Below are 27,259 nucleotides of genomic sequence, written 5' to 3' on the forward strand. Positions count from 1 at the left end.
CAGGTTGCTCCAAGCCCCGTCCAACCTGGCCTTGGACACTTCCAGGGATCCAGGGGCAGCCACAGCTTCTCTGGGCAACCTGTGCCAGGGCCTCCCCACCCTCCCAGCCAGGAATTCCTTCCCATCTAAATCATCCACTCCAGAACTGAAGGAACCCCTGTGCTCAAAGCAGTTACCCCCTGAGACCTGTGGCTGTGCTGAGGCCCTGGGCTGGGAATGAGTGAAAACTGAGAAATAAGTGGGAGAGGAAGGAGGTAAGGGCAGAGCTGACCCTGGGAGCACACTGGAGCCTCCAGCCTGGAGCCTCCAGCCCCTTGCCTTGGGGAAAACCAGCATGGGGATGGACTCCCTGCACAGGGAACTGCCCCAGAACCCCTCACCTCTCCTCGGCCCCTGGCAGCACAGGGTGCCCTTACTGCTAAAGCTGGAGAGGGTGTGAGAGGAGTCAGCTCCAAAGAGGAAGAGGGAGGAGGAAGAGGGAGGAGCACAGGGCAGTGCAGACACTCCCAGCCCTGCTCACCTCGGAACTGCAGGTGGTTCAGGGCCGCGTGTGTCTCCAGGGAGAAGAAATCCAAGGAGCCGTTCAGCCGGGCAGCCACGATCCTGAGGGGAAACAGGGGGTGAGGAGAGGCCCCCCCGAGCCCCCAGAATGGGCAGAGCACAGAGCACCCACTCCTGGGTCCTCCCAGCAGGGCTGGGAGATTACAGAGCTCAGAACCCACTGCCCCATGGCAGCACCTCTGCAACAGCAGCCACAGGAACCAGGGACCCAGAGCTCTCCCAGCCCTGAAACCTTCTGGATATTTTGCTGCTGGGGAAACTGAAGAATGAAGAAGTGGCTGCTGGAGCAGACCTGGAGCCAGAAAAGCTGGTGAGAGGTGGACACAGGGAAGGATATGGCTGGATATAAGGCTGGATCCCAGGAAAAAGTTCCTTTCCCAGAGGGTGGTGGGCACTGACCAGGCTCCCCAGGGCAATGGGCATGGCCCCAAGGCTGCCAGAGCTCCAGGAGGGTTTGGAAAACGCTCTCAGGGACAGAGTGGGACTGCTGAGGTGTCTGTGCAGGGCCAGGGGTGGGACTGGATGACCCTTGTGGGTCCCATCCCACTCAGGACATTCCATGGTTCTGAGGAAGTGACTTCCCAGCTGAGCCTGGAGCTGCTGTGGAGGTCGGGGCTGGGTCCTGGCCCACCCTGGCAGGGGATCTCCAGCCCTGCCCAGGGAATTACCTGTTGTTGAGGAAGACTAGGGCTGTGATTCCGGACTGTCCTTCCTCGTTGCTGCTGCAGAGGGTGCCCTCGATGGCATCCCACACCTGGGGAGGAGGGGTCACTGTCACCAGGTAACAGCTCTCTGGGCTGTGCCCCTGGAGCTGTGTGACCTCAACCTTCCCGTTACCGTATCCCTGCCCCTCCCCTCCACCTTTCCATTACCGTATCCCTGCCCCTCCCCTCCACCTTCCCATCACCCCAGCCCTGCTCCTCACCTCCAGTTTCCCGTTACCATATCCCTGCCCCTCCCCTCCACCTTCCCATCACCCCAGCCCTGCTCCTCACCTCCAGTTTCCCGTTGCTCCGGCCGGCCACGATGAGGTGTCCCTGCAGGTCGAGGCTCCAGACGGAGCTGTCCAGGTCCCCTCCCCAGGCCGGCAGGGGTGCGGATGTCTCGCAGCCCGCGCAGGGCTCGTCCCCCAGGCTCCGGTCCCCGAGGCTGCGCCGGCGGCCGCCCCCGCCCTCGTCGGAGCCGCATCCCGGGGCGCGGCCGCTGCTCCCGCAGAGCCCGGCGGGGCCGAGCGGGGCCGGCAGCCCCGGGAAGGCCACGCTCCTGCAGCCGGAGCCGCCGTGCTCCTCGTACACCTTCCCCACCAGGCTGCTGAAGTCGTAGCCCGTGTCCTTGTGGCGGCTGCCCACGGCCCGGAGCCGCGGCTCCGACTCGGCCGCCTTCACCTGCTCCGAGAAGTTGGTGTCGATGAGGGACGTGAGGTCGGGCTGGTCGCAGAACAGGGGGGGCTGGGGGGGGCCCAGCAGCCTCTTGAGCTGGTGGCTGGTCTCAAAGGAGTCCTCCAGCCCGTTCTTTCTGTCCGGGCTCTGATCCCAGCCTTCCTGGTAGTCGAAGATGCCGCTGCTGTCCCTCCGCAGCCTGGAAGGAGGGATAAAGCTCAGTCATGTCCTGCTGCAGGGCTGCTCCCGGAGCTGCTCCCTCAGCAGCGGGGCCCGAGGATCCAGCAGAGGTGATCCCTGAGCAGATGGAACCCAAGGATCCAGCAGAGGTGATCCCTCAGACTGGAGGGATCTCAGGATCCAGCAGAGGTGATCCCTGAGCAGATGGAACCCAAGGAGCCAGCAGAGGTGATCCCTCAGACTGGAGGGATCTCAGGATCCAGCAGAGGTGATCCCTGAGCAGATGGAACCCGAGGAGCCAGCAGAGGTGATCCCTCAGACTGGAGGGATCTCAGGATCCAGCAGAGGTGATCCCTGAGCAGATGGAACCCGAGGAGCCAGCGGAGCTGCTCCCCCGCAGAGGAGGAGGAGCAGCAGGGGCTCCGTGCCCGTACCTGGGTTTGGGGATGATGGTGGGGCAGTACCTGGGTTTGGGGATGGTACCTGGGTTTGGGGATGGTACCTGGGTTTGGGGATGATGGTGGGGCAGTACCTGGGTTTGGGGATGGTACCTGGGTTTGGGGATGATGGTGAGGCAGTACCTGGGTTTGGGGATGGTACCTGGGTTTGGGGATGACAGTGAGGCAGTACCTGGGTTTGGGGATGGTACCTGGATTTGGGGATGGTACCTGGGTTTGGGGATGATGGTGGGGCAGTACCTGGGTTTGGGGATGGTACCTGGATTTGGGGATGGTACCTGGGTTTGGGGATGGTACCTGGATTTGGGGATGGTACCTGGGTTTGGGGATGGTACCTGGGTTTGGGGATGACAGTGAGGCAGTACCTGGGTTTGGGGATGGTACCTGGGTTTGGGGATGGTACCTGGGTTTGGGGATGACGGTGAGGCAGTACCTGGGTTTGGGGATGGTACCTGGGTTTGGGGGTGGTACCTGGGTTTGGGGATGGTACCTGGGTTTGGGGATGACAGTAAGGCAGTACCTGGATTTGGGGATGGTACCTGGATTTGGGGATGGTACCTGGGTTTGGGGATGGTACCTGGGTTTGGGGATGGTACCTGGATTTGGGGATGGTACCTGGGTTTGGGGATGGTACCTGGGTTTGGGGATGGTACCTGGGTTTGGGGATGACGGTGAGGCAGTACCTGGGTTTGGGGATGACAGTGAGGCAGTACCTGGGTTTGGGGATGATGGTGGGGCAGTACCTGGGTTTGGGGATGGTACCTGGGTTTGGGGATGACAGTGAGGCAGTCGCCCGTCTGCGCGTCCCACACGCGGATCTGCCCCACCAGGCAGCAGCTGACCAGGAGCATCCCATCGCTGGCCAGGCACTCGATGTCCTGCCAAGGAAGGAAGGACAGGCACGGCTGAGTGTGGCCCTGGAGCCCGACCACAGCCTTGTGTGGCTGAGGAATGCAGAGGTGACAGATTTTATGTCAGAACTGGCTGGTTTAGGAACCGAGGGACACCGAGAACATGGATATCCCTGGAAGTGTCCCAGGCCAGGCCGGACGAGGCAATAACGGGACCTGCAGAGAGCCCAGAGCGAGTCCCAGGAGGTGGGAAAGCGCTGCAGGAGATTTCGTGCTCCCATATCCTTTGACAGGTACACTTCTCCCCAACTGTGACGTACCATGAGGTGGCCCCTGAGGACCAGGGGCACGATCTCGGTCTCGGGGGGGGAGTATCCGTAGTCGTCGCAGGGCAGGTCCCCCCTCTTCCTGCGGCCGTGCCCGTTCTGCCCGTAGTTCTTGGGGCAGAACACCCGGTACAGGCAGAAGAGCAGCAGCACCAGGATGATGCCCGAGGCCAGACCCAGAGCAGCCACCCTGGGGGGGACACACAGACACAACGACAAGGACAGGGGGAGAGAAAAGAGATGAGGGATCCAATTTCCGGGTTTGAAAAATCCTGTGCCAGGATTACACGTGCGCTGCTCTAAATGTCCCGGTGTGAGAAAGATTTTAAGCAAATTTGTTGGAAATTAAAGGGGTTTTTAATGGGAAAATGACAATTTCAACAAGATTTGAGGCTTTTCATTAAGGAAAGTAGAGAGCAACTAAGACTAAGTCCCCACTGGATGGGGACTGGGATAATCCAAAGTGTGCTCAGCACCTGCAGATTCAGGCAGGGAAGGAAGTTCCTTGCACCAGAGTTTGATCTGACACCCCATAAATCATTATCAAATGATGTCCAGGTGGTGGCTGCCCCATCCCTGGAAGTGTTGAAGGCCAGGTTAGACAGGGCTTGGAGCAACCTGGGCTAGTGGAAGGTGTCCCTGCCCTGGACAGGGGGTTGGAATGAGATGAGCTTTAAGGTCCCTTCCAAACCAAATCAGTCTGGGATTCTCTGAAATCATGGCATTTATACCCAAAATCAGTCTCCCATCCCTGCTCCCCAGTGATAAACAGGCTGGATGCAGAGCCCACTCCTGCCCTCAGCTGATGGGCCCCTGCCAGGGGAGATGAATTCAGCTGTGCCCCGAGTGTCCCAGCCCAGGCTCTGGCCCTGGAGCTCCACAGGTATGTGTTGGTGTCCCAGCCCAAAGCAGCCCCGGGGCTGAGGAGGGTCAGAAGGCTGTGACAAGGACATTTTACTTGTAAAGGGTGACATCCTGGTGGCCCTGGAGCTTGGCTGTGTGGTCGGGCTGAGCTCCGGTGTCCGGATCCCCTCTGCTGGAGGCCAGGAAGGGGTGGTAGCGCGAGGCCTCCTGGGGATGTCGCACCTCCAGGGCCTCCTGTGGGTTCAGGTACAGCGTGACAGGGATGGCTGGCAGGATGCTGATGTACCTGAAGGGGGGGAGAGGGGAGAACAGCTCAGGAACAGACACCAGGGACACAGGAATCCCTCCAGGTGACCAGGCAGCCAGGGCAGGGTTCGGGTGCTTTCGGTCAGGAACTCCAGGTGTTCTAAACTAAAGATCTCCTTGGAAATATTCTTCTCCAAAGGTATTTCCCAGGTCTTAACCCTTCAAAGAGCCAACAGTGGGATGAACTCCTGGTGAGATAAGGATCCCATGGATTTAAGCAAGGATACAATGATCTGGTGCAGTTTCCTGTGCACTGCAAACCAGGAGATCTCTCCAAGAAGGTTCTTCAGCTCAGATGTCTCTTCCTCACATGTACCATCCCCACCACTTACAGGTGATCAGACTATGGAATCACAGGACCACTGAGGTTGGAAAAGCCTCTGAGACCATCGAGTCCAACCATCCCCCAGCACTGCCAAGGCCACCACTGACCATGTCCCCAAGTGCCACATCCACAGGGCTTTGAAATCCCTCCAGGAATGGGGACTGCACCCCTGCCCTGGGCAGCCCCTTCCAATGCCTGACCAGGCTTCTTTCTGTGAAGTTCTTCCTGATGTCCAGCCTAAACCTCCCCTGGCACAGCCTGAGGCTGTTTCCTCTCATCCTGTCCCTTGTTCCCTGGGAGCAGAGCCTGACATCCCCCAGCTCCACCCTCCTGTCAGGAGTGAGAAGTTCCCCCTGAGTCTCCTCTTATTGTTTTACAAAATTCTAAACTTCACCTCCAGGGTCCAAGAAGACCCCAAGCACGTAAAGCACCCAAGAGCACAGAGAGGAACAACCCTGATTCCCAGAGGAACAGCCCTGCAGAGTTTGGGAGCTCTGCCCCTGCAGGCCCTGCTCAGCAGCTCCTCCCAAACACTGCTGGAGTGACCCCGTGGAACCAGTTCTGTGACCCAGGAGGACAAAGGACAGAAGAAAGACCAACCCTTGGGGTCAATCCCCCAGTCCCAGTGCCCACGGCATTCCAGCCCACTTGCCTCTTGGCCAGGGTGATGTTGTAGTAGCTGAAGAGGGCTGGCCAGTGCCTGAAGGAAAGCTTCCTCCACATCTCCTCGTCCTCCGCTCCCCAGGTCACCTCTGCCTCCGTGCCCAGCTCGCCCTGCCCGTTCCCCCTGCCCTCTGCCCCCGGGGCCCAGGGGGGCTGGTTGGGCTCCAGCTGCTGCTCCCGCTGCTGCGTCTGGTTCTCGGGCAGCTGGATGGGCTCCGACGGGAACACCGACAGGTCGAGCTTGGGGTCGCCGGCGGGCAGGACCCCCCCGGGCACGGGCATGGGGGGCAGCCCTGCCTCTCCCAGGGGGCTCTGCTCCGTCACCTGGGACGTCAGGTAGGTGCGGAGGCCGGCGGGGTCGGTGTACACCAGGATCCCGATCCAGATCACCGTCCCGGCCTGCGGGGCGAGCAGAGACACCTCTCAGTGCCACCGCCCCGGCCCCGCTGGGGGCTGACCCCTGACCCTGCTGGGTGCTGACCCACGGCTCCCCTGGGGGCTGACCCACGGCCCCTCTGGGGGCTGACCCACGGCCCTGCTGGGGCTGACCCACGGCCCCCCTGGGGGCTGACCCCTGACCCTGCTGGGGGCTGACCCATGGCCCCTCTGGGGGCTGACCCACGGCTCCCCTGGGAGCTGACCCACGGCCCCTCTGGGGGCTGACCCACGGCCCTGCTGGGGGCTGACCCACGGCCCTGCTGGGGCTGACCCACGGCCCCCCTGGGGGCTGACCCCTGACCCTGCTGGGGGCTGACCCATGGCCCCTCTGGGGGCTGACCCACGGCTCCCCTGGGAGCTGACCCACGGCCCCTCTGGGGGCTGACCCATGGCCCCTCTGGAGGCTGACCCACGGCTCCCCTGGGGGCTGACCCACGGCCCCTCTGGAGGCTGACCCACGGCCCCTCTGGGGGCTGACCCACGGCCCCTCTGGGGGCTGACCCATGGCTCCCCTGGGGGCTGACCCACGGCCCCTCTGGAGGCTGACCCACGGCCCCTCTGGGGGCTGACCCACGGCCCCTCTGGGGGCTGACCCACGGCTCCCCAGGCACAGGGACACCCACCCCCTCCCCACGGAGCCTGGCTCCAGCACTGACCCTCCCGAGGGCTGGGAGTGCTCCCAGCACACCCACAACACAGACACTGCTTGTCCTGACCCGTGTGATGGTCAGAGCCCCAGTCCTGCCCCCAAAACACACAGCAGGGAGGGGACTCCATGCTGGGAGCAGGGACCCTGTTTGGGCAGGTCTGACACCCCCAGACAGGGCTGGAACGGCTCAGGTTGGGGTTCTGGATCCCCAGTTGAGCAGGGCACATGGCAGCAGCTCCAGGACTGGGGGGGATCTAACTGGAACTGCCAGTGGTGGCTGACTGGGAATTCCCCTAATTCCATTAGAAACATCCAACCCAGACACAGAGGGCCGAACAGGGGCAGTCACTGGTGTAACCACTGCGGCCACACCTGCAAAAGGCAAAGCCTGAAGCCCTTCATGCAGCAAAAAATATCCCCTAAATGTCTGTACCCCCCAGGATCTGCAGGAGCAGACCACGATTTCTGCCTGTAAAAATCATCCCAAGGCTCAGACGGTCTCCTAAAGGTGCTTATGGAAAGTGGGTGATTTTCCATTCACCATGGGGCAGCACGAGGCCTGTGGAGGCCTGAGAGGTTCTGTGGGAATGTGGGATCCCCCCTGCGGGAATGTGGGATCCCCCCTGCAGAGGCCCAAGGAGCTGTAGGAATGTGGTATTCCCCCCCTGTGGGAATGTGGGATCCCCCCCTGTGGAGGCCCAAGGAGCTGTAGGAATGTGGTATTCCCCCCCTGTGGGAATGTGGGATCCCCCCTGTGGGGCTGCGGGATCCCCCTGTGGGCTGTGGGATCCCCCTGTGGGCTGTGGGATCCCCCGTGTGGCTGTGGGATCCCCCCGTGGGCTGTGGGATCCCCCCTGTGGGCTGTGGGATCCCCCTGTGGGCTGTGGGATCCCCCTGTCTGGCTGTGGGATCCCCCCTGTGGGCTGTGGGATCCCCCTGTGGGCTGTGGGATCCCCCGTGTGGCTGAGGGATCCCCCTGTGTGGCTGTGGGATCCCCCTGTGGGCTGTGGGATCCCCCTGTCTGGCTGAGGGATCCCCCTGTGTGGCTGTGGGATCCCCCTGTGGGCTGTGGGATCCCCCTGTCTGGCTGTGGGATCCCCCTGTGGGGCTGTGGGATCCCCCTGTGGGCTGTGGGATCCCCCCGTGGGGCTGTGGGATCCCCCTGTGGGGGCTGTGGGATCCCCCTGTGGGCTGTGGGATCCCTGCCATGGGGCTGTGGGATCCCCCTGTGGGCTGAGGGATCCACCCGTGGGCTGTGGGATCCCCCCTGTGGGCTGAGGGATCCCCCTGTGGGATGAGGGATCCCCCCCCTGTGGGCTGTGGGATCCCCCCGTGGGCTGAGGAATCCCCACCGTGGGCTGTGGGATCCCCCTGTGTGGCTGTGGGATCCTCCCTGTGGGGCTGTGGGATCCCCCCATGTGGCTGTGGGATTCCCCCTGTGGGCTGTGGGATCCCTGCCATGGGGCTGTGGGGTCCCCCTGTGGGCTGTGGGATCCCCCTGTGGGCTGTGGGGTCCCCCCGTGGGCTGAGGGATCCCCCTGTGGGCTGAGGGATCCCCCTGTGGGCTGTGGGATCCCCCCGTGTGGCTGTGGGATCCCCCTGTGGGCTGTGGGATCCCCCTGTGTGGCTGTGGGATCCCCCCGTGGGGATGAGGGATCCCCTGTGGGCTGAGGGATCCCCCTATGGGGCTGTGGGATCCCCTGTGGGATGAGGGATCCCCCCTGTGTGCTGTGGGGTCCCCCCGTGGGCTGTGGGATCCCCCCGTGGGCTGTGGGATCCCCCCGTGGGCTGAGGGATCCCCCCCATGGGGCTGTGGGATCCCCCTGTGGGCTGAGGAATCCCCCCCGTGGGCTGAGGGATCCCCCTGTGTGGCTGTGGGATCCCCCCTGTGGGCTGTGGGGTCCCCCTGTGGGCTGTGGGATCCTCCCATGGGGCTGTGGGATCCCCCCGTGGGCTGTGGGATCCCCCCATGTGGCTGTGGGATCCCCCCGTGGGCTGTGGGATCCCCCCATGTGGCTGTGGGATCCCCCCGTGTGGCTGTGGGATCCCCCCGTGGGCTGTGGGATCCCCCCGTGGGCTGAGGGATCCCTGTGTGCTGTGGGATCCCCCCATGTGGCTGAGGGATCCCCCGTGGGGGCCGTCGGTACCATGATGAGGCGCTGTGCCAGGCGGGTGCGAGCGAAGAAGTAGATGAGGCGGAGGCGCTTGGGCAGGCGCAGGTTGCGCAGGGACGAGGGCTGCAGGGTGATGGTGTGCGGGCTGGCCGCGCTCGCCCGCGCGGGGGGGGCCCGGGGCCGGCCCGGCGGCTTCCCCGGCGGCAGGATGGACTCCGGGGGCACCCGCCGGTTCAGGTCGGCCAGCTGGGGACAGAGGGAGGGAACGGTGAGGGAGGGAGCCCCGGGGAGGGGCAGGGAACCTCCGGGGAGGTCCCACAGGGAAATGTCCCGGCACAGATTCTCCCCCAGCCCTGGCCGTGGTGGGACCGCAGCCCCTTCCAGCCGTGCCCCAGACCAGCACACCCACTGAGAATCAGGGAATCATGGAATGGTTGGGGTGGAAGGGACCTCAGAGCCCATCCAGTGCCACCCCCTGCCATGGGCAGGGACACCTCCCACCAGCCCAGGTTGCTCCAACCTGGCCTTGGACACTTCCAGGGATCCAGGGGCAGCCACAGCTTCTCTGGGCAACCTGTGCCAGGGCCTCACCAGCCTCACAGGGAAGAATTCCTTCTCAATATCCCATCTAACCCTTTTCTCTGTCAGTTTGAAGCCATTCCCCCTCATTCTGTCCCTCCATCCCTTGATAATAGCCTCTCTCCATCTTTCCTGTTGGTTCCTCCATGCCCTGCAAGGCCACAATCAGGTCACCCCAAAGCTTCTCCTCTCCAGGCTGAACAATCCCAGTTCTCCCAGCCTTTCCTCCCAGCAGAGCTGCTCCAGCCCTCTGATCACCTTGCTGCCTCCTCTGGACTCACTCCAACAGCTCCATGTCCTTCCTGAGGGTGTCTCATTCCCTCAGGTGTCCTGTCCCCATCCCTGGGAGTGTAACTGGGCAAGCACAGGAACTTTAACAGCTCAGGCCCCCCAGGACCAAAGGACACGGCCTCAAGTTGTGCCAGGGGAGGTTTAGATGAACTATTGGGAAAATTTATTCCTGTAAAGGGCTGTCCAGCCCTGGCACAGGCTGGAGGCCCCATCCCTGGGGGGATTTACAAGCCACCTGGATGTGGCACCTGGGGACACGGTGGTGACCAAGGTGGTGGTGCTGTTTGATGGTTTGACCTGATGATCTTAAAGGTCTTTTCCAACCTTAACGATTCCATGATCCTCTGATTCTATGGGTTTTTTCTGTTTGAAGGGTGAAAGTCCCAGGCTGTGCTCCCTTCAGTCCCCCAGCACAGCAGGGAAGGAAGCCCAGGCCGGCCCGTGTCCCTTCCCCACCTCCATCCGTCGGATGTCGATGGACAGCACGGTGGTGAAGAAGAACATCTGCAGGAAGAAGTCGGACACCAGGCCAACCACGGCAAAGAGGCAGAACTCCTGTGGGTGGGAGACAGGGATCAGCTCTGATTTCTACCCCAGAACACAGGAACTCAGCAAAGCCTTGCCCAGAGCCCAGGGCTGGGTGTTCCACTGACAAACCCCAGAGTGACTGAGGGGTTTAGGGCTGGGAAATCTCATTTTATTCAGATTCTCATTCTTTGCTCTTTTTAGCCACAAACCGTGTGCCTCAGGAGCACCCACGGTGACACTGGGAAGGGAACAGGACACTGGGACAGGGAACAGGACACTGCCAGCAGAACAGGGCAGGGGGGCAGGAGAACAGGAAACTGGGACAGGATGTGGCACTTGGGGACGAGGTCAGAGGTGGCCACGGCATTGCCAGGGATTGGTTGGACTCAGTGGTCTCCGAGGCTTTTCTAAGCCAAGCAGTTCCATGGCTCTGTGCCTCGAGCCCCTGTCCCACTCCCCACACTCACCTGGATGGCCGGGACCAGGGTGAAGTACCCGATGAGGATGATCCCCAGCTCCGTTGCCATGTTCTTCATGATGGACCAGCTCTCGTTGCTCAGCCCTGGAGAAAGGCAGGGACAGGTCAAAGGAGCCTCTTCCCTGGTGCCAGCAAAGGGAACTGCATTTCCCCTCTTCAGAACCACAGACAACAGGCAAGAAGGGCCTTTCAGGCTAAAATTCCAGAGTGCAAAGGCCCACTGAGGTCTTGGGGCTTGCTTTCCATCTGGGATGCAAAACACCTTTGTGTTTTGTTATTGTTAAAACTAGGTAAGATTTTTCTGGGCATCACTCTGGGCTCTCTCCTCCCTGATGGTTAGAAACAGCTTTGAGGTTTGCAAGTTCCATTTATCCATGGTTTGGGCACACTCAAATCCTCACTCAGGCACAGAGTGTTTAGAGAATGGAAAAGATAATTCTGTCACAATTCAGGAGAATTTGGTACCACCTGTGGACTGCACTCAGGATATCCCTGACACGAGGACAAGGTGCTCAATATTACACCAGCAGATCCAGCTCTCCCTTACTACTCTGTTTTTAAACTTATTTAGCCATGTCTCAGTCCACAACCCCAAAAAGCAGTGCCCACAACAACAGGGTTATGTTATTTCTCGGAGTTAAAAACGGGACAAAAAGATGAACCATTCACATTGTTTTCCCCCATGGAGCAGAATCAGACCTTTCCCCCTCTCCCAGTCCTTGGGATTCCCAGGTTTCCCTCCCTGGAGCCTCCCAGAGCAGAGCCCCCACCTTGGGCGATGCGCAGCTTCACTTCCAGGTCCACGGGCGTGGAGACGACGGACTTGGTGAGGACCAGCACGTTCTCCAGGCCAATCACCACCACCAGGTACGGGAAGATCTCCCTGCAGGGCACAGAAGTGGAGCTGAGGGGGAGATCCAGGGTGGAAAGGAGGAAAGAGGCAGCTGAAGCAGCAAACACAGCCCGGAGTTGAGGTGAGGAGACACCCCCAGAGCCCAGTCCCTTCTCCCAGGGTCACACTGGGATGGGGGAAAAGGTTTGTGTTTAATCCCCACTTTTGCAAAGCTGCAGGAATTTCTGGAAAGTGGCCCTTGTGGAGCACCACTGCATTGGTGTTGGTGCTTCCCAGGGTGGGGACAGAGCCCTCACTCTCCAGCACCTGGTACAAGGAGGTGTAAAGAGAGGGGTGGACCTGGAACACTGCAGGGGACTTGGGGGTAATTAGTCATCAGGAAGGGGGTTGGGAGCGTGTCCCACCTCCACAGGGACCATCTGATAAAACCCAGCTCAGCACCACAGCAAACACAGCTTTCCAACTGGAATTCCCAGGTGAGGAGCAGGGGCAGGGCCTGGCTTGGACACCCTGTGGGCCAAACTTCCAGCCTGGGGGTCTCTGAGTGATCCCACCCTGGACAGTGAAGAGACACATGAAGGGATTTCTCAGCTAGGAGGTGGTGGAGCTCTGCTCTCCAGCCACAGCACCGGGAACAACCCCAGCTGTGCACGTGCTTTGTGCATAAATAACCTAAACTCTGCCAGGGGGAGCCAGGAGAACACCCTGCAGGAACCACAATAACCTAAACCCTGCCAGGGAGAGCCAGGAGAACACCCTGCAGGCAGCACAATAACCTAAACTCTGACAGAGAGAGCCAGGAGAACACCCTGCAGGCAGCACAATAACCTAAACCTGCCAGGGGGAGCCAGGAGAACACCCTGCAGGAAGGACAGTAACCTAAACCCTGCCAGGGGGAGCCAGGAGAACACCCTGCAGGCAGCACAATAACCTAAACCTGCCAGGGGGAGCCAGGAGAACACCCTGCAGGCAGAACCTCGGGACAGGAGACTGCTGTGAGGAAAGGGCTGGAAATCCTCAAACAAAGACAGTGCAGGCACAGGAGGAGGTGTGGGAGAACCTGCTCAGCTCCGGGAAATCAGGTTATGAACAAGACGTTCTCCCAACAATTCCTTCTGCTTTAGGCACACAGAGCCAACTGCTCAGCAGTGAGGAACCTCCCGGAGGACTGGGCTCTGGCCAGCAGGGAAACACATCCCCCTGATCCCTGGAGAGCTGTGATGGTGCCTGTGCAGGGCAGTGTGTGACTGATACCCCAGGAGCACTGACCAGCCTCCCACGTGCATCCCCCCGGGCAGAGGGGCTGGACATACCCTCCATTGAGCGTGGGGGTGAGGCCAAAGAGGGTGCAGAGCCCCACGGACATGAGCAGGGAGCTGAGCACTGTCACCACTGCAGCCAGAGCCAGGCCCCACTTGGACTTCACCATGTCGATCTTCCCTGGAAAACACAGCACGGATTAGCAGGAACAGCCCAGGGCATCCACACTAAGGGAGGAGGGACCCTCATCCTGACTGACTTCAGGAGGTAACCCAGACCCCCCGGCCCCCAGGAAAGGGGAGTTCAGTGTCAGTGCCTGAGGTGCAGCTCCCAGAGCCTCCCAGAGCCTCCCAGCACACGGGTGGGACACAGGACAGTGCTGGTTCCCAGCTCAAAGCAATCCCAGCCCAGCACTGAGGGGTGAAAAAAGGGAACTGAAATGTGGCCAGAGGGGTCTGACCTGTCTGATAATGGATGGAATAATCCGGGGAAAAAAGTCATTCCTATGGCATTTAAAAGGTGCCTAAGACAGAAAACACCTCAGAAGTTATCACAGAATCACGGAATGGTTTGGGTGGGAAGGGAACTTAAGGATTATCTTGTTCCAACCCCCTGCCATGGGCAGGGACACCTTCCACAAGACCAGGACACTTCCAGGGATGGGGAGGTGTATCCCAAGGAATAACCCCACACTGGCTAAGGGGACAAATTAGCAGAAAGTGGATAAAAAGGACTATGAACTGTCTCCATGAGAGTCCAGGGTAACATTCCAAGAGCAGCACTGCTGCTGAGACAGGCGGGAATGGCAGTGCCACAGCCAGGAGTGCCTCATGGGGGCCCTGCTGATCAGCAGCCCTGGCCCCACAGGAGCTGGGAGGTGCCCAAGTGGCCCCCCAGCCTGCAAGGCCCCCAACCTACGTGTGGAGAAGTAGATGTAGGCGAAGAGGATGATGTAGGTGGTGACGAGCGGGATGAGCTCGGCGATGCCGATCTCCTCCTTGAAGTGCACGTGGACCACGCTCTCCTCCCGCAGGGAGCAGTTGGGGCTGGGGTGCAGCAGCTTCAGGCGGGAGCGGAGGCTGCTCAGGAACCTGCACAGGGGGAGAGCAGCAGAGCAGGTCCCTCACACTGCTCCCAGAACCCACACACAATTCCCAGAGCCCAGCAGGAAGCGGCTCCATAGATTCACTTGGACTGACAGGGCGTGGGTCTCTCCAGTCTCACTCCCAAGGGTGTTCCTGGGTGGCCCAAACTCACAGACCTTGATTCCTGCCAAGATCTGCTGTTCATTCTCTCCAAATCTATTTAAAGCAAAGGCTCATCAGCCAGAATCTGGGCCCTGGGGAACAGGACACGCCGTGGTCTCAAACACCCCCAGAATTTCCACAGAATCACAGAATTCTGTGTAAAAATGGCTGGGAGAGGTGCCACACGACAGCCCTGGGGGCTGTGGGGTCCTGTAGAGCAGGTCTGGACTCCTGAGCTGCCAATTCCACCCCAGGCATCCCTTGGGGAATTCTGTGCAGCACTGAGTCCTCAGATCCACTTGATCTATGCTGGCTTTGCCAAAGCGCTTTCACCGGTGGAACCAGTGGTTACTGGGAAGCAAACCAGTCTGTGAGCAGGGAACTGGGTCAAACCAGCCCCACTGGACTCTGGATGCCACAGGAATTCCCAGTGGCATCTCTGGATATTACAGACAATATTTTTTCATGAGGAGCTGAGAACCGATCGTATTTTATCTCCTTAAAACACGGTGAGTTTTCTCTCCCAAACAGCTCCTTCGGGGGGTCCAAAGTGCTCTAAACCCCAGGAGAACGGAGACTAAAGGCAAACACGGCAGTGGTGAGTGGGGCAAAGAGCCCATTCTCTGGGAGCAGCCCCAGGCCCCGGGGAGCTGGGCTGTGCCTCACCTGGAGTCGTAGCGCTGCAGCGCCAGCGTGACGGTGTAGGACACCACGCGCTGCCGCTTGGACAGGCTGACCCCGCTGCTCCTCCCGGGCAGCCCGAACAGCAGGTCTGCAAGGACACAGGGACAGCAGTCAGGGGACAGCAGTCAGGGGACAGCAGGACACGAGGAGAGGGCACACGGCTGTGCCTGGTGAAGAACAGCGGGGACTGCTCTGATGGAAGCACTTCCCGGTGACACCAACGGATGGGGGGCAACACCCGGCGCAGGGAGTGGGGATGGAGCATCACAGATATTGGGTCAGATATTGTGTCAGCACTGCTGAGGCCCCACCTCCAGTCCCAGGGCAGTTTTGGGGTCCCCAGGCACAGGACATTTGAGGGGCTGGACAGGGGGGAGTCCCCATCCCTGCAGGGATTTCAAAGCCCTGGGGATGTGGCACTTGGGGACATGGTCAGTGGTGGCCCTGGTAGTGCTGGGGAATGGTTGGACTCCATGGTCTCAGAGGGCTTTTCCAGCCCCAACAATTCTCTGATTCCATGATTCTCCCTCTATTTCATTTGCAAGTGAGCTCTCACACAGGCTCCACGAGCTCCATCCTCAGTGTGCTCACACTCTGGATGCTCAAAAATAACCTTTAAAGCAAACTTACTTCAGGGTTACAACTCCCTTTTCAGACACGTCCCATTATACATTTTACACTTCCTGACAGGTACAAAGTTCCTTTAAAACCAAAGGACTGAAACAGCATTTAATACACCATTTCCTCTGGCATTATGGAGCCACTAACGATCCCACACACAGTCAGAGGGGTTTTTTTTAATTAAGAGAGGAAAAATACATTTCTGATCTCCATTGTCAGCTCGGGCTGTGTGCAGGGAACCATCAGTGAAGGCCCAGGGGAGCAGGATGAATGTTCATTTATCCCTGACAACGGGGAGTGTGACAGAGGGAAAAGCCAGGCTGGAGCTTGGGTGGAGTGAGAGGAACAAAACAGCTGCTATTTTTACCTGCAGAAAGGAGCCTGACTGAGTGAATTATTCATCTTCCACATTCTGAGCTCAAACACAGATATAAAATAAGAGCTGTCACAGATTGGGCACCTTGCTTTCAGCTGCTGTGAGTGACAAAATGACGCCCAAATCGGGACTTGGAGCAATCCAGATGTTGGAATTAGCGAGGATGGAATAACAATGGAACCCGTGGGCAACTCTCACAGCTCCTGTGGCACTGCAGCACCTCACCTTTGAGAGTGGCTGACGTCTGCAGGGTCTTGGGCTCATGCTGGTGGATGGTTTTGAAGATGTCTGGGTCGGCATTGAAGCGCTCCCGGTCGTTCTGCCAGAAGTTCCCCGGAGACAGCAACAGGCAGCCGTGCTCCGGGAGCAGGTTCCGCAGCTTCCTGAGGCCAGGCAGGAGATCTGTGACCTGCAGGCAAAGCTCCTCCAAGCTCCTGACTCCAGAACTGAAAGGCAAACACGGGGGAGTGGGACCCAAACTGCCCTGTGTGTGTTTAACTCTCCCTAAGGAAAGGCAAAGCCGCCGAGATGGACATTCCAGCACCTTCCTCACTGTGTCGCTGCTCTTCTTCCTCACAGCTGAGGACCAGGAGCCTGCTTCTCCCTGGAACTAGGCACAGGCTCCAGAACTCCACCCTCACTCCTCTGGCTGCTGCCTGCACACACAGCTCTCACTGCTCCCCCATCCTCAGTGACGCGATTCCCACTTGCACATTCTCCACTCAACAGAGAGATTGTCTCCCTGGAATTCTTCTTCCAAGCCCCCAAACCCCTCTGCACACCTCTCTCCACACACAGAACAGGATGTGTCACAGGAATCCTGGCCAGCCCTCCTGAAGTGGATCCTGTGAGGTGCCCAGAGTGCTCTAAAACCTTCCAAGGATGCAATGTCTCACCTGGCTGTGGTGTCCTCCCAATTCCCCTACTTTGTGTGGAAAGGAGAACTTCTGAACCTTAGGGCTTCAGAAATCCACAGAGCTGTAACTGGTATGAACTGGAACCTGTGTTTGCTCCCAGACTTCCTTTGCCACAGTGACAGAATCCTTATCAAGCACTGATCCAAGCAGAACTCAGCCTGGGATTGCACAAGGCCCTGGTGTGAAGGGTCAGTGACAGAACCAGCTGTTGGACAGACAAGGAGGAGCTGCTGGTCCAGAAGAGACAATTCCCTCCTTGGAATACAGAAACTGGTGGGATCTGCCCAGGAAAGGTGTACTGAGCAGAGGCCAAGTGAATAACAGAGACCAGCCCTTGCTGGCTCCGGCCTCGCAGGTCACAGGAAGGTGGTTCCAGAGGAGATTGTTTCTATAACTACAAAGAGCAAACACAGAAATCAATACATGATGATTTGTCCTTGTGAGGGCTCCCTCCAGAACCTGCATCCAGTGGCTGTATGGCAGGACACCCGGAGAAGTCACAGCTACCAAAAGACAAGACTGGAAAATACACCCAGAAAGAGGGTGTTTGTAGGGACAACAGCTTTGGGAAGAACAATTTAAAGGGATTGATGCAGTGATGCCTCTGGTAGCTCCAGGAAGAGCCAGCTGACCATGTGTAAGGTGACAGATAAGGCCACACAAAAGAAGAAAAGAAACCCTCCTGATGGTTTCCTGGAAAACCCCAGCACTGGGAGACATTCCCAAAAACTGATAAAAGGATTAAAAGGAAGAAACAGAGATAACCCAGGAACTGGACCCTTGGGCCTATTTCATCTGTCTATCACCCCAAAATTAGGTTACTGACTACAGCCTCTCCAACTGCCTAAAGAGAAAGGTATAAAAAGAGATTGGGCCCGAGCAAAAGCTATTCCTTATACACAGACACTCATTTTACTTTTGCTCCACAGCACTTCAAAATTTTTCCTGATTACTTCGTTGTAAGTTGCTTTTGCTCTATGGTGTGCACTTCAGTTTTTTGCTTTACTTATTCTGTCTCAGTTGTTTTACTTCTCTGTTAGTTGCTTTTGCTTCAGTGTGTGAGCCTACGCTTTGCATTACTGTTATTATTATCACTACACAGTTTAAGTGTGGGGTTTTTGCAGTTAGACCCTATTCCAGACACAGTGAACCTCACAAACTTGTATAAACAAAGGTGTTATTTTGTGAACTGTTCGAGTGAGTCCCTTTTCAGGTGCTGAAATAACTCATAGGAGGAACCTGCTGAGGGGTTTTCTGACCACTTTTGGTGCAGTCCTTACATAAAAGGTACCAATAATTCCTGTCCTCTGGGGAATCTGTTAAGTGAAGGTGATACAGCAGCAGAATGTTCTGGACATTAAAAGGCTTTGATCTCCTGGGGGACACTGACAGACACTGATAAATTAATACAGGCTGGACAGAAAATTCTTCTTTTCTGCCCCTTTTAAGGTGACAGAAAATGGTACCAGGAAGGTGGGGTGTCAGGAATATTCTTTGGCAAAAATGCAAATTTACCTCTTCCCAAGTGGAGCAGGAGTGCACTGAAATGCTTAAAAAAGCTAAAGGAAAAGTTCTGAAATGCTTGAACCACCTTAAAACTCCACCTGTGAACTGCAAAGAGAAACCACTGCCAGAAAAACAAACTGCTGGAGTCAAACAGCCCCAAAGTCAATAACTCATCCAGCTATGGGAATCTGGAAAGGGCATATTTGCTGTGACAAAACCACAGAAAACTCTGTTTCTAATGAAAGTTAGAATTGCTTTTCTGCACGATGATTCCTGCTCTCCAACAGAGGTGGCAAAAATGCAAGAAAATACAGAGAAACTGGAGTTACAATTCCAACAATGAAGTGTGTTTGGTGCACAACAAAAATCTAAAGATTCACCTGCTTCTAAACTGATTGGTGATGTTGAATATGTGGGTCTGGAATCAGACAGTAAAGTATTAAAGTTATCGTCATCCTGTAAGAGGGAAACGGGAGAAAAACGGAAAACTCCAGTTTCTGAACTGGTGGCTAAAAACAAGTTGTTTAGAACTGAAGTGAACAACCTCACGTTTCCCCTTCCCGCAGCAGGCCGGGAACAAAAGGAGCTGCAGGTAAAGGAGGTGCTAACAGCTTAAAAAGAACAAACCCTGCTGCTGTTAAACCATTGTGCATTAACAACAACTGCCAGGTGTTAAACTCGCTGAAGGCAGGGTTTGCCAGGCGACCAAAACCCACCAAAAGGACTCGGGAAAACAATTCCTGGGGACTCTTCACTGCAGGCACTTGTCTGCAAATGCGTCTCTGCAGCAACTCGACAGCTAAAACACAGCGTGCCCCTCAGGTGCTCCCGGCGTGGGAACGATGCCCAAAGAAAGAGGGGTCAGCGCTCACTCGGGCTTTGGGAATCCTCCTGTCTGGGGAAAACCGCAAAGAGAAACCCGTGGGTTCCCTTTTGCTGCAGAAAAATGCACCCTGATTTTTTTGACTGCTACTGAACTCTCAAAACCTGACCCTGAATCAGGTGAAGTTGAAACCCAGCCCGCAGCAGTGCAGTGGGGTGCTGAGAAGCTGCAGGCACCGCAGTGAACCCAGCAAGTGCTCTCTCTAAAGGGAACCCACGGCTCCAGGGACAGAGGCAGAGCTGCAAAAAACCCCTAAAGGCAACCCAGCTCAAACAGGGACTGTGTCAGGTTTTTACAAGGTTTTTACAAGGGTCTCTCTCCGATCCCAGAGGAGATCCACCCCCAAACCTGGGCACAAACTGTAAATCCAAGTGGCAAACTCTTCGGGAAGCAGCAGCTGGGGTTTTGTTTGGATCTCAAAGCCCTCTTTCTGACCAGCCTGGCTGGTTCAGGAGTGAACCCAGCCTATTTCTCTTTTCCCTTTCCCAGGAACACCCTCAAAAAGCAGGAAGGGCACTCAGCAATGGTGTGACCTTACACCCCCTCTCTGTTCCTGTACCCAGCTGGTTGTCACCTACAATGAAATAAAAGTGTCTGACTGTGCTGAACGACTTGCTGAGTGTTCACTGGAAGAGAAACCCCTCCGGGGCTTGGGGTTTTTTCCCTTTTCCTCTTTCTCCAGGAGTGCAACCCCCCCCATGACTGAGGACACTGCCAGCAAACTGCCCTGGAACTCTTTTAACTTGTGGGATGTGCACAGAAACCAAGTCAACACTCCATAAATTGTTTTTTCGGGGTTTTTCAATGGTTAATTTGTAGTAGGCCGAATTTTCACCTCATCTTTTTATAGGCACAAGCTACGAGTGAATCAGAACCGCCTGAGACTGATGAAACATCTAATAATTATTTAGATGATTAGTTTATTAATTCTCGTACTGTGTTTGTGTTTTCATCAAGAGCCACTTGTTGGAAGACCAACTATTAACAACCAAGTTATATAAAATAAACCATTTTATGTGTTATTAGTTTAAATTTTAATAAGTTCACTTTGTCTTTTCTTTTGTCTTTATTAAATAAAACAATAGTGTGGGAAAACCTTTTACCTTATCAATATATATAACTTTATTTCAATCAATTAAAAAAATTAAAAATTCAACCAAATATAACTTGGAAGTAGACACCAAGATTTATGCATATATGAAATTATGTAAATATGTGTTAACCTTTCCAATTCTTCCTCAGGTAACTAGTTTTTTTTTTCTTCCTTCCTTAACCAAAAGGAAAGATAACTACAGAATGTAAATATGACCTGCAAATAAAATATAAAAAAACCTATAACTATTTTTTTTAAAAAGAAAATACTTATATTCTCCTAAGTACTTTTTATTTTACCTTACTTTCTGTTACCTATGCTAATCAATCATTGTTAACAGAATGTGATAAGAGCAATTTATCCACTGGAAAAAAAAAAAGGGAAAACCAAGTTTATTTTAACACAACCTGTGCTTGCATCTTGTTTATAACAGAAACAAGCCATAAAACTATCATTTAATTTTATAAAATTCATGTGTGACAGGGTGGTCATAAATAAAAAACGTGTACTTCTAAGTATACTTATGCTTAAGCTGCTTTTTATAAACAGAAATGGAGCATCACAAAGAAGAGTGGAAATCCACTCTTTCTGTCCCTAAAAGGAATTAACAAAAACATCATCTCAACAGGATGCTAAATTAAAAATGATGCTCTAAATGCACAAGAACACTCTTACACGTTGTAAACTGTACTACAAAAGAAAAATAAATATATGCCTGCTTTTTAAGCACAAATCCTGACATAACTTTAAAAAACCCCTTTAAACAGAGCCTGGGCCTTCAGTCCCCCAGTGAGTCAAGCTGCTGGTGCAAAATATTTCCACCATGACCCAGGTTGCTCACATCCCTGCCAACCCCATGTGTGGGGTGCAGGTGACATCCTGAGAACAGCACTGGCAGCTCTGGTAGGTGAGCTCTCAAATATTCAGGTATCAATTACCAAACTGGGGCAATCACCCCCGACCTCAGGAAATCCAAACAACCCTCTAGACTTCTCCCTTTTAACTTTGGGAACTAATCAGTGGCCTCTAACAAACCTGTTACTGCAGTGAGAGAGAACTGGCTAAAAAAAAGAACCAAAGACCAGCAGCTGATCACAGATGCACTTGGCATCACCCAGACAAACACCCCTGTGGCTCTCAGATGTGCCCAGGGGTACAGCCAATAACAACTGCCTTCTCAAAAGAAAGGGGAAGGGAAAAACCACCTCACCCAACAAAACTCAACAGGTGATTTGGAATAATCCAACTGATTCAAACAGAAAATGGGATGCTGGTGGTATCCAGCCAGTCTGACCTCTGAGCCCAGCACAGCCCCAGCTCTGGGCTGCCAACACAGGGCTTTGGGCCATGGAACACACCCAGCCACTGCCTGAAAACCAAACCACACAGGACTGTGCTCTGCCCTCTACAGCACAGAGGAGGAACCTGAAAAGATGAAAATAAATAACAAACTGTTGATGCTAATATATGTACTGTACGAGGGCAACAAGGATTTGTTTGTGAAGGTAACACCATTAAAGCCCCAGGCATTTGTCCAGACACTGAGCAAAATGTCTATAATTTAAATTAAAATTATTAGGGTAAATTAAAATTTATCCTAATGAAAATTTAAAAACAGTGCTCATATATATTAATAAAAAATATGCTTCCATAAAACTTTGTGTAATTCAGTGCTTGTAGATAATGTCATTGCAGATACAAGTAATGGCTCTAATGCTTGTGTTTGTAATTTTGTTAACGTAACAAAACACAATTTTAATTGCTATCAGTTTTTAGAATCTAATTATATTCTAATTCAGGATTTACAGCCTGCCCCCACGAGCATGAATTTCACACCAGTGAAAGGGACTGCTGCAAGATGAGACTTGAGACAATTACTAAAAGGTGCTCAAGAAAATGGACAAAAAGCTAATTACTGCCTATCACAATGCAGAAGAAATATCCTGTGTGACAAAAGGAGTGAAAAAGGACGGGGAACACCCCTGGTGAGACACCCTGTCTGGGTGGGCCCCTGCAGCTGCCAGAATCTGCCACCAAATGCTTCATCCTGTTATCACACTGTTGGTATTGACCTCCTTGCTTCTCATCCTAGTGATTGTGTTTATATTAAAGTTTGGGTCATTATGGAACAACCAGCCCCTGAGTTACCTGCACTGACACTGGGCAATCCCCAGGGTGTAAAATCACATCACTGCACAACTCTAATTGAATATTGTGCAGTGTGAGTGGCTGTAGCCACGGGGTGGGAACTGTAAGGTGATAGATAAGGCCACAGAAAAGAAAGAAAAACCCTCCTGGATGGCTTCCTGGAAAAGCCCAGCACCTGGGGAGACATTCCCAGACACTGAGAGAAGGATTAAAACCAAGATATGGAGATTTTTTTCTGCCCCTTTTAATGTGACACCACAGTGTGTCCCTGGGGGGATGTTGTGGGTGCAGAGTGACACCAAAACCCAGGAACTGGGCACACCACAGATTCCAGGTCACACCAAAACTCAGGAACTGGGCACACCACAGATTCCAGGTCACACCAAAACCCAGGAACTGGGCACACCACAGATTCCAGGTCACACCAAAACCCAGGAACTGGGCACACCACAGATTCCAGGTCACACCAAAACCCAGGAACTGGGCACACCACAGATTCCAGGTCACTCCTGGTTTTACAGGGGGAGAGCTCAAAGCTCAACCACCTTGGGCTGAGGAAAACACACCCACAGTGTCTTCCTGCCCAGTCACACTCAGCAACCACAGCTCCTTCTGGGCTTCAACATGAAAAAATAATATAAAATAGAAGATAAAAGAATATAAAGCAGAAGATAAAAGAATATAAAATAGAAGATAAAAAGAGGTTTGTTTGTAAATCAAGGAAATCCACTGTGCTCAACTTTGATAGGGACAAAAGCAACCTACAACAAGAACTTCACAATGACTTTCAGAAATTATCTCAAAATCAGATGTTTCCTCACGTGTCAGAGCCCACCACTGAAATGGTGACCTTACCCCAGGGTTTAGGTTGAAATATTGAGGTGGTTTTCTTCTGGTAATTAACAATAATAATAATAATAAAAGTAATAATTTTGCCTCCATGTTGCACCACTGCTCATCAAGGGCAATGCCAAGGGGAGATAATGGAAATACAAGGAGAACAAAGGGAGATAAGGAGGGGATGACACAGTCCTGGGAGCAAGTTGTTTCTGCCTTGGAATTGGGAACAGATTATCATCCATAGGATAACGGGGGAGATGGGCTGGCACACGGACAGAAGGTCAGGCCAAGGCTGTGGGAGCTGGCAGGGGAGAGGAAAAAGTGAATCTGTATTTCACAGTAAAAATGGCACTGCTAAAGAATGACCCCCAGAGCAGCAGCTGGGGGCAAGGGATGGGTCACACCGGGCACATCCTGAGGCAGAGGAGCCAGGGGACCCTCAGAAATGAAGCAAAGGAGGTGGGGCAGTGAATCCTCCCTGACTGTGACAGCTGGAGGACAAAGAATGAAGGAAGCTCCTGGCTGGACAGCTGGGGGATGATCAGAGGCTCCAATATCACCATTTCCCCCCATCTGGGCTGTTCTCAGAACCCTCATCCTCACCGAGCACCAAAGGACACTCTGGGAAGCCTCTCTGGCCTTTGACAGCAAATCCAGGCAGGAGCCTGGCCAGGGACCCCATAAAACCTGGAACTCTCAGACAAAAAAGTGGATCTTGATGGAAAACTTATTAAAAGAAAACCCAAACCCACCAGGGTAATTTATTGTGCATAAAAGGCATTCTTGGCTCGCCAGGAGAGAACACGAGGGGTCTGTCCTTTAAACTCCTGACTCCTTGGCTAGGGGAAGCAGAGCAGGTCTCATCTCCTTGGGCCCCAAAGCTTTGGATGCAGCACCACACAGAAAACACTTTAACTCACAGGAGAGACATAAAACTGTGGTGCAGGAAGAACCAGGTCAACAGGAAAATGTCAGGGAGCTGCTGGAAGGGGAGCCCCCAGTGCTGAGGGAAACAAGTGGGATCTCTCACAGGCAGGACACAGAACCAGGGATGCAACAGTTTGCCCAGAGAAGCTGTGGCTGCCCCTGGATCCCTGGAAGTGTCCAAGGCCAGGCTGGACGGGGCTTGGAGCACCCTGGGCTGGTGGAAGGTGTCCCTGCCCATGGCAGGGGGTGGCACTGGATGGGCTTTGAGATCCCTTCCAACCCAAACCATTCCAGGATTCTGTGATTATTATGTATTTTTATTAGTAAGTTGTGATAAGACCCAGGGATGTCTGCCAATGACACAAAATCCAGGAACACTGTGGATTCAGGAAAGGAACAGAGGCTCTGGAGTGGAGGATGTGAGGGCTGGGACAAATTCAATCCCCTTTCTTTAAATAGTTCCTGCTGTGAGGTGGGACCTGGTGGGCTGGAAGGGACAGAGGGACACAGGGGTGGTGATAAATCCCCTCCTAATGGGAAAAAGGGCCCTGTGATCTCCCTGAGATCAGGAAAGGCCTTTGCATGGAAAATACCACACAAGTGAGACTCTGAATCCGTGCACGGCTCTGCTCTCCCACCTCCAGGAGTGCCACAGCAGCAGTGCCAAGGGGAGGGCCCAGGATGGCACATGGAATACTGAGCATCTCACCAGTGAGCCAGGAGGTTTATGTTTGGCTTTACAGCCACAGGTATGGAGTGGAGAGTGGGAGTTCTCCCTGGAATTGTCTGGAAGCAGAGGAAAATCACTGTTGTAGGATAAACATCCTGCTGTGACAGGATAAAACCAAGCAGGTACAAACTGGTCCTAATAACAGCTGAAGGGAGAGTCAGGAGAAGGTTCCTGCCCACCTGGAATTCCCAGGAGCAGGGCAGGGGCACAGGAGCTCCCTGTGATTCACACCTGGTTGGTTATGAAGGAATTCTGTGACACTGAAATGGCTCTAACAGGTATCACCTTGGAGGCCCCTTCCAGACTGTGACCAGAAGATTCCTGAGGATTATCAGTGACTTATCCGGAGGACAGGGAAGTTCTCCAGCACAAATGGGAACTGTTCTGTGTGAGGATGGATCCCACATCCCTTGTCAGCACTGATCCCTCATTTTCCTTTAATTTTGAGAGTGTCACCAACTCAAAGCTCACCCTTGGGCCCAGAGGCAGTGGTTTACAGCCAGGTGGGTGCCTGTGCCTTACCTGTCCCTCAGGGCGTGGTTCCTGATCTCCTCCACCAGCTGGAAGACGCGGGACAGCGGGGCCCGGAACACATCCACGGCCAGGAAGTTCTTCTGCCACGGGGACACGGTGGCTTTCACAAAGATCTGCTGGATGTAGGCCACGGGAGCACCCACGTACTGCGGGGGGACAGGGGCACAGTGAGGGTCCTGGGCACAGGGGAGCTCCCAGCAGGACCAGGCACAGCCTGGGGAAGGGAAGGGCTGTGCCAGGCTCTGTTTGCCCTTCCCTAAGCAGAGGTGGAACGTGACAGGACCAACAGAGCAGGAACAAAAAGGGGGTTTCTCCAAGAGGCAAAATGCCACTGATGGTTCTGGAGCAGCCTGGGGCACTTCTGTGGGAGGCAGGGGCTGCCATTCCTGCTGGATCTGGTCCCTGAAGGGCAGGCAGGAGCAGGGACTCACTGCCTCTCACAGACACCTCACAGTGCTGCAGATCCCCCCAGCCTGTGCTGGCAGGCGGGACTGGATGATCTTGGAGGTCTTTTCCAGCCTCAGTGGCTCTGTGATTCCGTGTGAACCCGCCCTGTCCCTCACAGTGGCAGAGGACACACGAGCAGCAACCAGCAGGTTCCTCACGGAGTCACTGCCAGGTCGCTCCCTTGGACACTCCAGGGACGGGGCAGCACAGCCTCCCCGGGCCACAGAACTGCTCCCAGTGAGGCCCAGATAGCCCAGCAGGGTCGTTCCCCCAGCCCCAGAACTGCTCCCAGTGAGGCTCAGGCAGCCCAGCAGGGCTGTTCTCCCCAGCCCCAGAACTGCTCCCAGTGAGGCTCAGGCAGCACAGCAGGGCCGTTCCCCCAGCCCCAGCACTGCTCCCAGTGAGGCCCCAGCAGCCCAGCAGGGCCGTTCCCCAGCCCCAGCACTGCTCCCAGTGAGGATGTTCAGGTAGCCCAGCAGGGCCGCTCCCCCAGCCCCAGCACTGCTCCCAGTGAGGCCCCAGTAGCCCAGCAGGGCCGTTCCCCAGCCCCAGCACTCACCCAGTCGGGTCTCTCGGCCGGGTCCCCGTGCGGTGCCGGGCCGGGCGCGGGGGGAGCGTAATCCTTCACCGGGGTGCTGAACTCCACCGGGCCCGTCCCCGGCAGCGGCAGCTTCAGCAGCGGGTAACTGGGGAGAGACCAGGACACAGCAGAGTTGGGGCTTTGGAGGGACTCTGTGAGACAGAAGAGCCCAAAACATGAGCGGGCCCACACCAGTGCAGGCCCAGCTGTGCAGGACAGGGCATGGGGCATGAGGGTTAAGGTTTCACAGGAACTGATCCGTGTCCTGTCCCAACACAGGAGTCTTTCCCCGTTGGAAAGGGATGACTAAAAGTCCTGGAAGAGGAATAAGACAAATTCCTCCACCACGTCAAAGTTAGCCGTGCTAAAAACACTGAGCGTGGCCGTGGCTCAGTTATTGCAAATCCTGCACAAACCCAAGACATTCAGCGCTTTCCAGGGGCTGCCTCCCTGCCCCAAACCCTTTATAATCCTCTAATTTTCCTCACTTGGATTGAAACCATTTCCAAAACTTGTCACTAGTTTCATTTGTCCTCAAATCACTTTTAAAGGCAGCAACGAGACACCAAAACAGCTAAAAATACTGATCTTCTTGCTCCTTTGCCCCCTCAACCTTCGGTTGA

At 55.2% G+C, this 27,259-nt stretch overlaps 1 protein-coding gene across 50 annotated transcripts in view; it reads right to left on the reverse strand.

Moving 5' to 3' along the window:
- Positions 1-27,259, reverse strand: part of SCAP (SREBF chaperone) — a 50,199-nt gene that overhangs the window by 4,545 nt on the left and 18,395 nt on the right. For 2 of the 50 annotated variants that reach the window (XM_051806059.1, XM_051806057.1), the window contains exons 3-20: positions 26,616-26,742; positions 25,598-25,755; positions 16,257-16,477; positions 15,017-15,122; positions 14,022-14,194; positions 13,157-13,283; positions 11,761-11,873; positions 10,980-11,074; positions 10,441-10,539; positions 9,148-9,360; positions 5,903-6,312; positions 4,714-4,905; positions 3,750-3,945; positions 3,012-3,456; positions 2,721-2,943; positions 1,557-2,139; positions 1,230-1,315; positions 521-603 (exon numbers count right to left, since the gene is read on the reverse strand). In XM_051806059.1, the coding sequence (XP_051662019.1) occupies positions 521-603; positions 1,230-1,315; positions 1,557-2,139; positions 2,721-2,943; positions 3,012-3,456; positions 3,750-3,945; positions 4,714-4,905; positions 5,903-6,312; positions 9,148-9,360; positions 10,441-10,539; positions 10,980-11,074; positions 11,761-11,873; positions 13,157-13,283; positions 14,022-14,194; positions 15,017-15,122; positions 16,257-16,477; positions 25,598-25,755; positions 26,616-26,742 (3,650 nt within the window). Of the gene's footprint in view, positions 1-520; positions 604-1,229; positions 1,316-1,556; positions 2,140-2,325; positions 2,672-2,701; positions 3,457-3,749; positions 3,946-4,713; positions 4,906-5,902; positions 6,313-9,147; positions 9,361-10,440; positions 10,540-10,979; positions 11,075-11,760; positions 11,874-13,156; positions 13,284-14,021; positions 14,195-15,016; positions 15,123-16,256; positions 16,478-25,597; positions 25,756-26,615; positions 26,743-27,259 lie in introns of those variants that run through there. The other 48 variants (XM_051806081.1, XM_051806071.1, XM_051806082.1 and 45 more) reach the window with 48 other exon arrangements.

This window comes from Manacus candei, unplaced genomic scaffold, assembly GCF_025592945.1.
Source record: "Manacus candei isolate 608988 ecotype Guabito, Panama unplaced genomic scaffold, ASM2559294v1 h1tg000066l, whole genome shotgun sequence".
Lineage (NCBI taxonomy): Eukaryota > Metazoa > Chordata > Aves > Passeriformes > Pipridae > Manacus > Manacus candei.